Genomic DNA, 14,670 nt, shown 5'->3' on the forward strand with positions numbered 1-14,670 from the left:
ATGCTGAATGGTAAAAGGGTACATGGAGTACTGAAAAGAGCAGGAAACCCTGCTGTGAGACAAACAGCACGATGATAATGTACCGTATTGTGTATCAGAAGCTCATATGATGATGCACTAGCTGAAGGGCCACTGAGCAGATCCTGCTGCTCATCTGGACACAGTGCTTTTCCAAACATCCAGACATCGTTGGAGCAAATTCATAAAACTGTTATGATAAACTGTATCACTGTTCAGATTACATCAGGTCAGACTGCTGGACCTGTTAGTGGTTAGTGAAAATGCCAACAACTCTAATCACAGCCTCTCTGCTCTCCGTCCAACATCTGCCACACATTCTACATCTGTAATATGTATTCTGACTGACCTCCTCCATCTTCGACTCTCTGCTCCCTTGCCGACTGGCAAAATGTAAAGCAGCATCTGGGCCATTTCTGCCCAGTTTCTGCCACCAGTCTGTCAGTCTCCTGAGATTTGAACTTTATGATTTGAATATCCCAACTTCCACAAGTACAGCTCAAGGTCAACCTTGAGTTAGCTCTGCTGAATCTAATGGATATTTACAAATTACTAGTTACTTTTCAGATTGCAATTTTTTCACACCTGTAGTTTCCAGGTGAAAACCATGTAGGCCTATGTTTGATTTGAATGTTTCTGATAAACTAAACAATGAAGTCCTCCTTTGTGGGTTGAGAAAATTCTCCTGCCTCTTAAAGGGACAGTTCACCCCAAAATTAAAACATTTTAAAAACTTTTTTTAAAAACGCGTTTTTCTTCTTAGCTGCTACTTAGCAAACTAGACTGTTTTGGTGCGAGTTGTGTTGCAGGTCATGATCTCTGGAGAAGCACAGCAGTTGAGTTTTTTGAGCACCAGAAGCTGATATCAATCTAGTTTTATTAGGGACTGTAATTTATTTATCAGAGCAGAGGAGCTATATCATGACCCTCCCCAAAACCACAGATATTTTTCCTTGAGGCTCCCTGTGTGAGTGGGAGAAAATGCATTATCCCCTCACCATACATAACAAAATGTCACAGTTTCTGGATCCGATAAAAATTATCATTTTTGAGATTTTTAAAGCCACTTGCAAGTTTTCAGGGTAGAGACAGTATTTAAAATTAATACAAAATACGACCATCATGTCCCTGCCTGAGCCAAATCAAAAACGTAATTCCCCTACAGGGCTTAAAATAATATCTGAAGTGCCATCATCCCCCTCGTCTCTATGGTCATTATCTCCAACACTCAGTTACTCACACCAAAACAATCTGGATGTAATAAATAACACTACAGGTCAGAGGAAACATATACATTTTTAATGTGGTTATGAATTGCCCCTTTAAGCTAAACAAACTTTTCAGATCAGCTGGACGATGCATCTTCCCAAGGCTGACAATACTTTTTTTTCTGACCACATGAAATGTTGCCTTTTGACAGATATGTGGTCTTACCTCACTAATTTCTGAAGCCTGGCTTCAGCCTTGTTTATAATAACTTTTGGGGGGCATAATTCAGATTCATTTTCACCTTCCAAATGAGTAAAGTTATTATTGTTATTATTATTATTATTATTATTAAACATGCAAATCTGATTAAACCCAATGTATTTCGTCTTTGTTTTGTTAAATTTAAAGCTGTAGCTGTGCGTTGTGTTGTCCCTGTGTTCCAGTGGCTCAGCAATGAAAATGGTGAAAATTATATGAATTGTGGCTTTTTTTTTCTCTTTTTAGTAAATATGTACAGCATGTAAGCCAAGTTAGCTCAAACTTTAAACAAGAATATTCCCATCATCATTTCAGACTGCATCTGAAACACACAACTCCTAATTCAAATCACAAAATAGGAACTGTGAGAGAATAAATAAAGTAATAAGTGAATTGTATTTGTGAATGCAAAAATATGTTTTCTAAGACGTCAACTTCACCCTGAACATAACATACAGTGTATACTATCAGCATATTGCACCACACTGAGAGAGCAGAGTGTAGCCACATATGAAGGGTTATTTGCTCCTTCTTATTAAGGCCAGTCTGTCAATATTGCCAGTGGTGTCTCATATCCTGTACGACATCGCCCTCTGCTGGGTACAACTAAGTATTGCACCAGCTACAATGCATTTACAACGCCGAAATAGCTCAGTTGGGAGAGCGTTAGACTGAAGATCTAAAGGTCCCTGGTTCGATCCCGGGTTTCGGCAGAAGTGGGTGTGTTTTGAAGGACAAAGCATGACACATTTCACATTGTAATTTGGCCATGATACAGATCAAAAATTCGGATAAAAACTGCAACTCGATCTGTGATGACAAATGACATAAGCACAATTAAATAACCATATATTGAAATGCAAATACAAATAAGTACAGATATGAAAATGTGACATAAATATGGAAATAATTAGTGGGTGCAGCCACTAAGTTCCCTAGTACAGACATTTGCTCCTATGTGACCAAAAGAATAATCTTAAAATTAAGGCATTTTCTAAGAATTTCCCCTTAAAGTTAAGACTAGGTCCAGGTAAAGATCAAGTTATTCGCAAAGCAGATAGCCCTTAAGAGAGTTCATGAGGGGGCAACTGTGAGGATTTTTGAGAGGCTCAAGAGTTTCTCAAGCAGAGGACAAAATGGCAGAAATTCAAAGCAGTAGGAGAAATATTCTCCAAGCAAAATGACAATGAGTTAATAAAATGCTACAGATTGGATCTTGCAGGGATGTTTGTGTTTGATCTCTTTAAAAATACACTCACATCTGCCACCCAATGCAATAACAATATCATGGCAGGAAAAAAGTGATCACAACAATAAAATATTTGCAACTGGAAAAATGCAACAGTACGGTCAAACAGTTAGCAGTGTGTTAAAATCAGCACCAACAACATTAAAAGCCGACATTTGGATACACAAACTCGATAGTCGGTTTGCGGTGTGTCAGCCTCGTGAGTCACTGTTAAAACACTGCAACAATACCACATTACGGACCTACGTAACCATTTGAGCCGACACCACACAGATGTTTTGCAACATGTTGTTACCGCTAAAATTGTGGATCACAACCAAATGCAGGTCGACAAATCCTGCATAAATGTTTATTCCTTTTGTTAAGTTTGGCTAAGGAAAAAATGTGCAAAAAAAATGCTTTTCTGTACTTCGAATTCATTTGCTTTAATTTTTATTTAATAAAGAATAATGTAATGGTAAAATAAGTTTTGGTGCCAGATAATGCACACTTTATTGAACACATATCAGAAGGTATTAATGAATTCCTGACATCAACACACATAACTGAATCGATATCAAAGTAACTGGATCAATACTGAATCGAATTGTGACCCAAAGAATCAAAATTGAATTGAATTGTGAGGTTCTTGACAATACCCAGCCCTAACACAGTTCATTTCAACTGGTTGTCTAAATCTTTAAGACTCACAAAAGGGTGTGTACGTGACAACCAATAACATCTGTTGTTAAAAGAATGCATCACAGCTGGGAACGAGGTCAACCAAACCTCATGAACAAGTTTGGTATAGCTGACACAAGAATACTAGAAGGCTTATCTTATGTAAAATGCATATGAATGTGGCTCAACACGTTTTCAGAATCAGAAACTAGTTTATTGCCAAGAGTGTTTCCACATACACAGGATTTGCCTGAAAGATTTGATACATAACAGTCAAAACATACAAAGTAAGAGAACTGAAGGCAGAACATTTATATCTTTTAGTTGCTGCCTAACTCAAAGACGTGTCCCTAAATTTGCAAGATGTGCAACCATTTTTGAAAAATATTCTGAGAAAACTTTCAGAGAACACCTAAATTATTCTAAAAAAAAATCCAGCAAGAAGTCATAGCATAGAAGAGATTTAGGAAAAATTCTTAGAGTAACTGAGCAAGGTAGAGACAGAAACTTTAACCTTAGTTAGGAGGCATAACACATATTTCTGAAAGTATGATTGGTTCATTAAACAAAAAAGTAGACATAAATATATACTTTTAGAGATAATGGGCATAGAATGGACAGTGAAATTATAGAATCACAGAGTTTAGTCTCTATAAAGAGAATATTTGAATACTATTCTATGTTTATGGGGGGAAATTCTTTTAAAAAATGTAAAAATTGTAAGAGATTTCTTAGAATTGTGTCACTAGGAGGATGCTTTATTAATGTGGCACCTGGCCTACAGAAAAGAGTACTATTTCTAATTTGTGGTTTTGTTGTGGAGCTCCTCTCACATAACTAACCATGATGCATACAGTTCAGATATGACAAGGGAAGTTTGTGTAAGGGACAGAGAATGATCTTGCTTTTGTCCCTTCACACATTTTTCACATTGTCTCCTCAGACTGACCATGTAGAAAGTAACAAGCCCACTCACTGCTCCAATAAGGTGAAAACTGTTCAGAGCAGAGAGGACTTAAGAGTTTGTTAAGCAGGAGGTAAAAAAGGTCAGAGAAATAATCTCCAAACTCCAAGTGATTATGAGTAAATGAAATGCTGCAGATTAGATCACGCAGAGATGACTTGTGTCTGTCTCAACCTTCCAACAGCAGACTGATCACATAAAAACAACACTTTGAGTCTCATATTGTGATGCAGTTCCTTTTATTCCCACTGGGTATCCACACCTTGCAGGCTCACAAAAGGACAACCTCAAGATATATATATGTGTGTGTGTGTGTGTGTGTGTGTGTATATATATATATATATGTAGGTGTGAATGTGAGCGTGAATGTTTGTCTGTCTCTATGTGTCACCTATCCAGGGTACCCCACTGTGAGCTAAATTATCCACAGAGGTCTATTCTTCTCCAAATAAAAAAATGGACTAGGTAATTGGAACTGTTAGAAACAAAAAAGTTTCACATTACAAATCAGAGTAAGTTTGGCACTGCTTATTGCAGACAGACTTTCGCGGGCAACATGAATGACTGGCCTGCAGTGGCAGCCAGTGAATTGTTTTCCTCATTTGTCTCTTGCATTTGGCATGGAGCAAACTCTGTTTATTAATAGCCACCATAGCTTGCAGCCCAAATTACCAACAGCATGAGGTACTTTTAGTGTGGGCTTAGGTGCAGGTGACCCATGAGCATTTGGTTAGTAGGCTTATCTGGGACAATGACATGTGAGGTGATGAGTCTGTAAAATGTCCCCAAAAGTCAGGTAAGATCAGCCTATCTCTACTGCACTCAGTCAGGTGCCAGAAGGGCAGAGGTGCAGTTTGTGTGTTTGTGCACACATTTGTTTGTGTTTTGTATTTGCCTTTTGTGTATGTGTTGCTCTATTTCTGCCTGTCTGCACAAGTGATCTTCATGGTCTCTGATGTTCCGTGTACCTGAACATGAGTCAGTGTTTCCATACATTTCCGCCTGGCTCACTGCGTAAATCAGTCCAGATAAATCCAGACTCGTGCAACCTAATCTTAGATCATTTGTCTCATCCTAAATCTTTTGAGGCTCTTGAAGCAGATAAGGTCAGCAGTGGCAAAATCAAACAAACTAGTTCTCAGAACCCTGAAAAATAGTCGTATGCATAAAATTTATTAGAGGCATCTATGCACAAAGGATGTCATGTTATGTTTACTGTAAGCATGAGCTATGCAATAGACCTATCCAGATATATTTGTGAGTGCTCTTTTATACCTTGTCTTTTACGTCCTCCTCCAACACCTCTATAACTTGCATTTTTATTACATCTAAATTCATTCAGCAAAGAAGTAAAAAAAAACCTTAGAGAAATACAAATGTACCTGAACAAGACAATGAATTAAGTCAAAGAGAACCAAATGACTACATGAGGTCCTCAATACAGATATGACATTTATGAAACAATGAAACATCTTCCCACTTGACCTACTCCCACTCTGTCTTACTGGTTTATGTGTGAATGTGTTACTGTGAAGGAAGTGCCATCTGGTTATGATGGTGACCCCAGTAATTGGATGATAGACACTTTTTAAAACATTTTATCCCCAGGGAAAATTCTCAGCAAATGAATGTGGAATGCGGACACAACTTTCAGGTGTCTTGTGGGGAAGGGGCTGGGCTCTGCAGTTACTTAACTGGATCCCAGCCTGCCGGCAGCCCAAACCTCCGGCTGGGAGCAGCACTTTTAGATGGCTTCTCCTACTACTACTACTACTATTGTAAGTGTGATGCATTAAAATTGAGGTATCGTTTGCTTATCATATCGTAACTGCACTTTTTTGTTTTGGTAGCTTTCTCCAGTTTTTTGTGGGTAATATGTGGGCTATAGTTTCTCTGGTTTTACCTTCTTTAATGGACACCAATATACGGCAAGACAGCATCCAGCTTGACACTTAACTGTGGCAAGTGTTAACCTGTCTCTGTTACACTAACAGCTGTTCCCTACAAAACAGTGACAAGTAGGAACTCCAGTTACTCTTATCTGGGACTTAGGAAACAACAACAATAGCAACTTGGAAGTACACATGACAAAATATATGAAATTATAGTTGCTGTGCCACGGCTGATAACGGAATAATAACTGTATTTAATAATACTAATTAATTCTATAAGTCAAAAATAGCATGTGGAGTTTTTCCTGCCAAAATATTATGCTTTCCTCAGTATTCTGTGACAACATATATTATTATGATGATTTAAGTCATTAAAATAATCCAAAAATATAGTGTGTACAGTAAAAAGTTACAATATCAAAACTGTAGGCTATTTCAGGTGATTTTTCTATGTAGTTAGAATTGTTTATATTTGACTACTGTCGCTGTATTTTGTATCAGTTTCTATGGTACGTGTACTGTGCGCCGTTTGTGAGGGTAAAAAGCCTTGGGACAAGACCAGGCTTTTTCTGTAGCGGCTCCTCAGCTCTCGTATGTACAGACTGTTGATGGTTTTAAAGATCTGGTGTGTAGGATTTAGGGGGATATATTAGCAGAAATATAATAAAATATTCATCATTTTTATAAAATTAGTTTATAATCACCTGACAATGTGAATTGTGTTTTTTTCACTACCTTAGAATGAGCCATTTATATCTACATACAGAGTGCGTCCTCTGCCAAGGAGTCCACCGGGTTGCTTCTACAGTAGCCCAGAAAGGGCAAACCAAACACTGGCTCTAGATAGGATGATTTGGGTTTTGGTGTCATAGTTCTCCTGCACGCTTGGCACATGAGAGGTGATTCTGTAGGTAGATTAACGTTAAGACCCACGTTATTTCTCTGGCTTTCAATGGGACTAAATTGTATTGTATACTTGATTTTATATTTATATTGCCGTTTCTCCACCACATCTATGCACATATACACTGTGTGTGTTTAGGCTGCTGCATGTACAAGCAACGTGTCTGTACATGTGAGCACCTGGGTGCAAAACCTGTTTGCTTGGTTTTGCAAAGTGCTATAAGAACAAAATAAACGTGAAACTTCCCCCAAAACCTCACTTTGTATGAGGGCATAGTGCTGCTTGTTCTGTGAAGCTGTTAAAGGGACCCATCACCTAAATTTCAAATTCTAATGTGTTATTTGCATGGTTTAGGAAAGTTCAATCAATATCTGTGAATATGAGCTACTCTCTCTCAAATCCAGAAACCAGCCAGAAGTCTAGAGCTGCTCCATAGATAATGAATGGAAGCTTTATTTTGTGGACCCACAGCATGTTTAGTTTCTTTAACTTTTTTTCTATTGCTCTAAATTGTGAAACAGAGGATGTAGCCATATTCCCCTGGGTTCTCTCAGTGTCATCTATAACAGTGGTTACCAACTGGTCCAGCCACAGGGTCAATACTTTTCCTTAGTCGTTAGTTCAAGTTTCACACATTAGATAAATGACCACAAATTTTATTTTACTTCACAAAATATCGAAATCATGTTTGCTTAGAGCACAAAGAAATAAAACATGTTGCAACAGTAAACAGATACGGCACATCAAAATAATAGCTCTGTGCCATTATCTAAAAAAAAAAGGTGTTTTTGTAAGTTCTCAAGTTACTTGAGGTCCAATTAAGAATGTACCAGCGACCTACTTGGAACCACTGACCTGTAACATCCTTCTCAATTCATTGTCTATGGAGCAGCCTAAGCCTTTATACCCTATAACATCATTATACCCAAAACAGTATGAAATTTGAAAATGGGCATAAACACCATGTTGACAGAAAAACAGCTGTCTTCAGCTTCCACATCTTCTTTTTTCCTCTCTCTCCCTTCCACCTCTCTGATTTGCTTGCTCCTTTCCCTCAGGAAGGGTTAATACCCAAAAACCTGCTTTGGGTACTCCTGATTGGTGGCTTGCTTGTGATGGGGGTGGGTCCTGTGTCAGGCTTGTGAGAGCTTTACCAGTGGTGAGCCAGCTCTCAGCTGTCAGAGAGCATTCGGTCTGCGGTGGAGTCACAAGCAGGACCTGTCTCTGTTTGCTCTGTCTGCAGCACTAGTCCAAGCCTTGACGTTTATAGGACTTTCTATGGCTTTATGTTTCTACTCAGCTACAACACCTTCCTGATAAGGACATAAAAAGGAATTAAATATCCATTAAAACTTGGCATTTTGTTGTGTTTCCTCCTTCCTTTCCTAATGCCCTTGGTAGTGTGGCCAGGGCCAGAGGAGGATGGGTCCAGCTGTGGAGGCTCCGGCCCAGAAGGCCATGGATGCAGAGCAGCAGCAGAACCAGCTGCAGCACCAACAGTGCCATGTGGAGAATGAGGTGCTGCTTGAGCCCTTCCTACACCAAGTGGGGGGACATTGCTGTCTCTTGCGCCTTGGGGAGAAGACCATCTGCAAACCTCTCCTCCCCAGTGAACATTGGTTTTACAAGAATGTGCCTGCTGCATTGAAGACATTCACTCCTGAGTACAGAGGTAATGCATCCTTTCCTAACCTGTGCTGTGGCTGCTGTGTTTTTTTTTTTGTGTGTGTTGTTGTGCTTCTCTTTCTTCATTTCGCTGCTCTATGTGCAAATGTGCAAGTCAGGTGGGAAGTGGTGTTTTGCAGGCTGCATGTCAGATGTAAAGTTTGAGAATTTGGGGAAGCAGGGCTCCCTGCTCCTGCTCAGGTGTTGTCTCTAGGTACTTGCCAGAAGTATGTGCCAAATTGTGCCACACGAGGGTGCCGCAGTGGGAGGCTGTATTATCAGTACACCACACACTTTTTGGGATCTTTAAAAATGAAGCACAAATAACAGTAGAGAGACTGATCATGAGGAGATTATGGGACAGTGGGCACCTGGGCACACACGGTCCCACCAGATCTCCTAAATAGGAACATGACACACAGACACTCTAGTCGTTAAGCCTCTTTTTGTTGTTGTTTTGCATCTCTTTGTGGTTTTGTGTCTCTTTATAAGTGCTTTGTATCTCTGATGTTTTGTGTTTTTTTGTTGTTGCCTCTTTTCAAACTCGTGTGAAAAAAGACATTAAATCAGTGTCTATCATATTTCGTCTTCTCTTTACACGTTTCAACTTGTGATTATTCAAGGTTGAAAAGTGAAAGTTTAGTAGAAGTCTACTCTTAGCCTAGAAGAAAGAAAAATAAAAATAATCTGTGTATAAGACAAAAAATAAACATTGATCATGTAAATGCGGTGGCATGCATTACTTTTGTTAATTATTTACAGGTTTTGATGTATTTTTAATATATTTAATGATTATTTTAAAATATGGTCTAAAATTGGGCTATATGTCAATGATTAATCCTGGTTTATAACAAGGCTAAAGCTTTGAGACGATGTTTAAATGACGTCTATTGCTAAGTGGGTTGCACAATTTAATGTCACTACCTGCACATTAAAACTGAATGATTGATTGCTCTTTCACTTCGTCCTTTTCTGTGCTGCTTTGAGAGCTCAGTATCTCTGTCCCACCCTCTGTCAAAGATTTGCCCAGGTGTTTCTAAGGCGACATGGGTGAAGACACAAACTAGACAGTACTGCAAAAAAAAGCAGCAAGATAAGGATTAGTGATTCTTAGCACTTAAGAGCTTATGTTAAGTCATCTTTTGTGCTTAGATTCTTTGTGAGTGACATATTGTCTTTAGTGCTTTAGTGCTCATTTCTAACAGATGTCTTTCTGTTTCTCTCTGTGTTCCACTCTCAGGTGTGGTGACAGCGAGCTTCGAGGAGGATGCAGAAGGGAACCATTGCTTCAAAGCCTACCCCCTCCAGAGTGACTCCGAGGAAGATCTGGAGAACAAGAAGCCCTCGACCAACAGTGAGCCCAAAAGCGAGATGCTCTGCGAAAATTACAGCAAAGATGGCCAAAGCCACCGCTTTTGTACAGACAAGGACAGGAGGTGAGATGACAGAAAATGTCTCTGGTAAATTAAGTGAAGATTATGCATTGATCACTTCAGAACCCTTTTAAACGTGATATATTTAAAACAGCTGCTACTTTTCCATGAATGGTAAAGCTGTAGTCAGAAGCACAGGTGGAAAAAAAGAACTACAATACTGTACTGAAGTAAAAGTACTGATACTTGAAAGCAATTTTACTCAAGTAAAAGTGCTTACATAAAAATAAAAAGTAGGTTAATAAAACTGTACACAGGTATAAGGGGAATAAAAGGGAATTGGGAGGGGGCGACATGTTTGGGCTACAAAATAAACTGCATTAAATGCCAGCGTACACATTAGTAGAACGACATAAGTAACCTGACCCAAAACCAACAGTAAATTCTACTTCTATAGATGCCATGTTTCTACTTGTACGTACAACTGATTAACAGTTCAGCCTTACCACAAAAGAGACAAAACTCAGACAAAAGTGACCAGTACACTGGTCAGTATTAAGCTACACAAATTAAATTTAATAACCTGACACTTATTATAGAACCAACAGCAGAACAAGGATAATATATACTTATATATAATAATAAAAACGCCACAGCAGCTACAGCCACAAACACCTGTCATGGCAAAGAAGAGACTGTACAATTTTTATGTTGACGTTTTTGACATTCTCATCTGGAAAGTGAGTTCAAAGAGATAACACCTGTCTGAACGTAACCCTGTGGGTCTGTGCACGGCAGAGAACTTCTCAACTTGCTCTATGTTCAACTTTTCTGCTCATTCATTGTCTTTTATACTCTACTACCCACATACACACTTAAACCACATACACAAGCAGTTTCTGTGTGTCTGCTCTTCATTTCTTGTTTGCCATAATGTTATGACGTTGTCTCTCCATCTGCCGTCCAGCGTTTACAAGCAGCAGCAGGAGCACAAGGTGCTCTACTTTAGACTGGAGCACAGTCACAATAATGCTGTGCCACAGCTCAAACACAAACCCTGGATCGTAGAAGGTCAAAAATACCACCTGAAGAAGCTGAAGGATAAGGTCATGCACTGCAACCGATGCAGTATCCTTTCATTGACTGAGAACTACACTGTTTCTTTTCCCTATTTCATCAGAATTCAATATCAACAAGAACAAGACAAGATTGATTGTTAAAAGGTTCCAGGCCAGAGGACATGGCATGAGCCCCAGCCAAATCAGCCACCGGGACACAGTACCTGCAGCTGAAAAGCATACATGATTATCAGTGTCTCCAGCATGTACCTGAGGCCTGTTATCTAATGCAATCAATGTTTCCCCGAACCATTACTTTGGGAGAAAAAAGCAATGGTTTAGTTTCTTCTTGATATTGCTATAACTTGACTGTACATGTTCTAATATTTATAGCATTTGTGTGAATGCAGTGAAAACTGTATTGTGAGCTGACCTACTTGACTCAGTTTACCAGAATTTATCCTGCTGGAGAACCTGACGTGGCAGCACACATTGCCGTGTGTGTTGGACCTGAAGATGGGCACACAGCACTATGGAGACGAAGAACCGGAAGAGAGGAAGGCCATGAAGATACAGCAGTGCCAGCACAGCACATCAAACCTAATAGGAATGTACATATCTGGCATGCAGGTGGGCCTTGAGCCAACACTGGCTTCAATGTTAATGGCTCTGTCCTAAAGGAATAGTGTGATATTTTGGGAGATACATTTATTGGCTTTCTGTTGGAGAGTTTAATGACAAGATCTACACTATTGTCTTATCTTTCTGTCAGCTTGGACTTTTTTCACCATGGTAAGTATTTACGTGACTAAGTGGAAAAACAATTTTTGAAATAGCACCAGTATTGAGCGAGAGCACTGCAATTGGCAGCCGTGAAACTGAGTGCAATAAAATCATCGGGGCAATAGTGTACTGTCAAGATACGTCCACTAAACTGCTCATTTTTTTAACTACTGACAGGCCCAAATTGTCATTACAAGTGTCTGACATTAAAGAAATAAAACATTTCTGCTTGATCCAGTCTGTTATTTTGTCTACACTCAAAAAGGGTTGTCCCTTAATCTCACAAGAGGTGATTTAGGAAGACAATAACAAACAGACCAGATCATGCAAAAGGTAAAGAAAAACATTTCATTTCTCTGTGGGGTCCTCTGTGGAATGATGTAAGACTCTTATAATAATTGTAGCCTGTCAGTGTATCTGTCTATATGCAGCTAATGTCACTTACTACTGGGCCAGCCGGCCTAATACTGTATTTTGCCCATGTATGGCTGTATGCTCAAGGATCTCTTGTGGTCCCAGTGATTCAAAAGTGTTTTATTGACTGTTTTTTATGGTCATTGACTGCTGACTCACCCATGTTAACCAGCCACTAGGGACTCTGGAAATCGGCTTGGCTGTAAACAAGCCTTACCACATGTTGCAGGCCACATTTGACATCAATTGAAAGGTTTGGTCACATTTTAAACCAGAGTATCTGCAGATTAATTCCAGACCTGTCATGTAATAATTCATCGTGCATGATACACAATAATTTAGTCTACTGTTTTTGTTATCTTTGACAAAGGGAGTTGGGAGGGACAACTTTCATCCTCATAATTATATTGTATCTATATTTCACATACAGTGCCTGTTAGCAGTATCTGCAAAACTATTTAGCTGGCTAGTCTAGTCCATGTGAATAAAAAGCCAATTTTAGGCAGCACTTCAAACAAATCTTGGGTGTTACACAAGTAATCACTGTTCCTTCTCTTCCTTTCTAACCCCTCTGTGTCTCTCCATCTCTTCAGGTGTACCAGTGTGACACAGGCCAGCTAATGTTCATATCCAAGTTCCTTGGCCGCAGGCTGAGCCTGCAGGACTTTAAGGACTCTTTGTTTCAGTTTTTCAACAGCGGACGACATCTACGACGTGAACTCTTCTCCCCGGTGCTGCGCAGGCTCCGAGAGTTGAAAGCTGCTGTGGAAACCTGTGAATCCTATCGCTTCTACTCTAGCTCCCTGCTCATCATCTACAATGCAGTGCCGCTCCAAAAACACTCTGAGAACGGCTCTTTGAAAGAAGAAGAGGATGAGGATGAGGATGAGGATGTGGAGGTTGAACGCCCCCCCTTGGTGGATGTAAAAATGATAGATTTTGCCCATGCCACCTGCAGCAATTACCAGGGGAACAGTTTGGTATACGAGGGCACTGATAGCAGCTACGTCTCTGGACTCCAGAACCTGATAACCATCATCTCTGAGCTGGAGAACCACAGCACAGACTGAAGACTGACATGACACGCACACGGTCAGACACAGATGCACATGACACAGAGGAGGGGATTGGACTACAGAAGAGGAATGAAATTTCTCCTTTCATCTTCAAAATTAGACCTCACTGTAATCAGCAATTCATTTGACCCACTTCCTGTTCTTGCTGTTGGTGCTTCTCAAAGTTCCTGGTTTATGAGTCTGTAGAATATGAAAGAGACCTGTGCGTAAAATATATGAGCCATCTGTGCGACTGATGCAGTCATTTACCCATCATTCTGTTAAACCCAGTTCACCATGAGGACAAAAGGATAGGCAGTTTAAAGTCTGAGACAATAGAATTTTTTTCCTTATGATAACTTCCAATGAAGGCATCAGCATTTTGCGCGCGCACACACACACACACACACACACACACACACACGCACACACAAACACACACACACACACACACACACACACACACACACACACACTGTGTAGAACAAATGTGTGTTTACTCTGGGACAGGGCTATATAAGAGAGTTGAAAGGATGGAAGGAAAGGTAGTGAGCCAGCATCCTCCAGTCTTTTTTTTTTTTACGTTTTTATTCTGCCATCCTTCTCTCTCTGTTCTTCTTCACTTAAACAATATTCATTTTGGCATCAGGGACAGTGATAAAGGTTATTTTGTATTTTAATAAATAATGTGAATAACACAAAAATAACTTTTTATTCAATTAAGACAATAATTAGCTCAGAATTATGCAAAAAGTTTTCATGCGAAAAAATCTTCTCTGTTGTCATTTAACTCACATTATTATCTTTTTTTTTTCAAAAATTCTCCCTTTTTTTTAGTTAATAAAGTAATCTCATCAATCCAGGAAAACAGAGCAGATTTTCTCAAGTGAATGCATTCAACTTACGTGGAAGGAGGAGTACTACATTCCATGTCATGTATGTTATAATGATGATATTAATTAATATTGTTATTTGACATGTTTGGATAGCTTCATCGTGTATGTATGTGTTGTCCTTGGTTTGTTGGGGAAGAAAATAAATACTTGTGTGTGTTAACAATTGCATCTTCTTTCATATTTGCTTTTACATGTTGACAAGGTCGGACGCTTTTGAAATCACTGAGTTCAAGAAAAAAAATCACAGACTTTTAATGTTGCAGCTGCAAAAT

At 39.3% G+C, this 14,670-nt stretch overlaps 1 protein-coding gene and 1 non-coding gene across 2 annotated transcripts; both read left to right on the forward strand.

Annotated features, from left to right (window-relative positions):
- The first annotated feature begins 2,125 nt into the window (after positions 1 to 2,125).
- trnaf-gaa lies at positions 2,126 to 2,198 on the forward strand. Its single transcript has one exon. It is a non-coding gene; the product is annotated as a tRNA-Phe (tRNA).
- Positions 2,199 to 8,561: 6,363 nt separating this feature from the next.
- On the forward strand, positions 8,562 to 13,531 carry LOC121960536 (inositol hexakisphosphate kinase 2-like). The gene is made up of 5 exons (XM_042510302.1): positions 8,562 to 8,826; positions 10,060 to 10,255; positions 11,160 to 11,320; positions 11,705 to 11,880; positions 13,041 to 13,531. Exons 1-5 carry the CDS (start codon positions 8,577 to 8,579, stop codon positions 13,515 to 13,517), a joined length of 1,260 nt encoding a protein of 419 aa, XP_042366236.1. The 5' UTR covers positions 8,562 to 8,576; the 3' UTR covers positions 13,518 to 13,531.
- Positions 13,532 to 14,670: the final 1,139 nt, after the last annotated feature.

This window comes from Plectropomus leopardus, chromosome 2 (genome assembly GCF_008729295.1).
Source record: "Plectropomus leopardus isolate mb chromosome 2, YSFRI_Pleo_2.0, whole genome shotgun sequence".
Lineage (NCBI taxonomy): Eukaryota > Metazoa > Chordata > Actinopteri > Perciformes > Serranidae > Plectropomus > Plectropomus leopardus.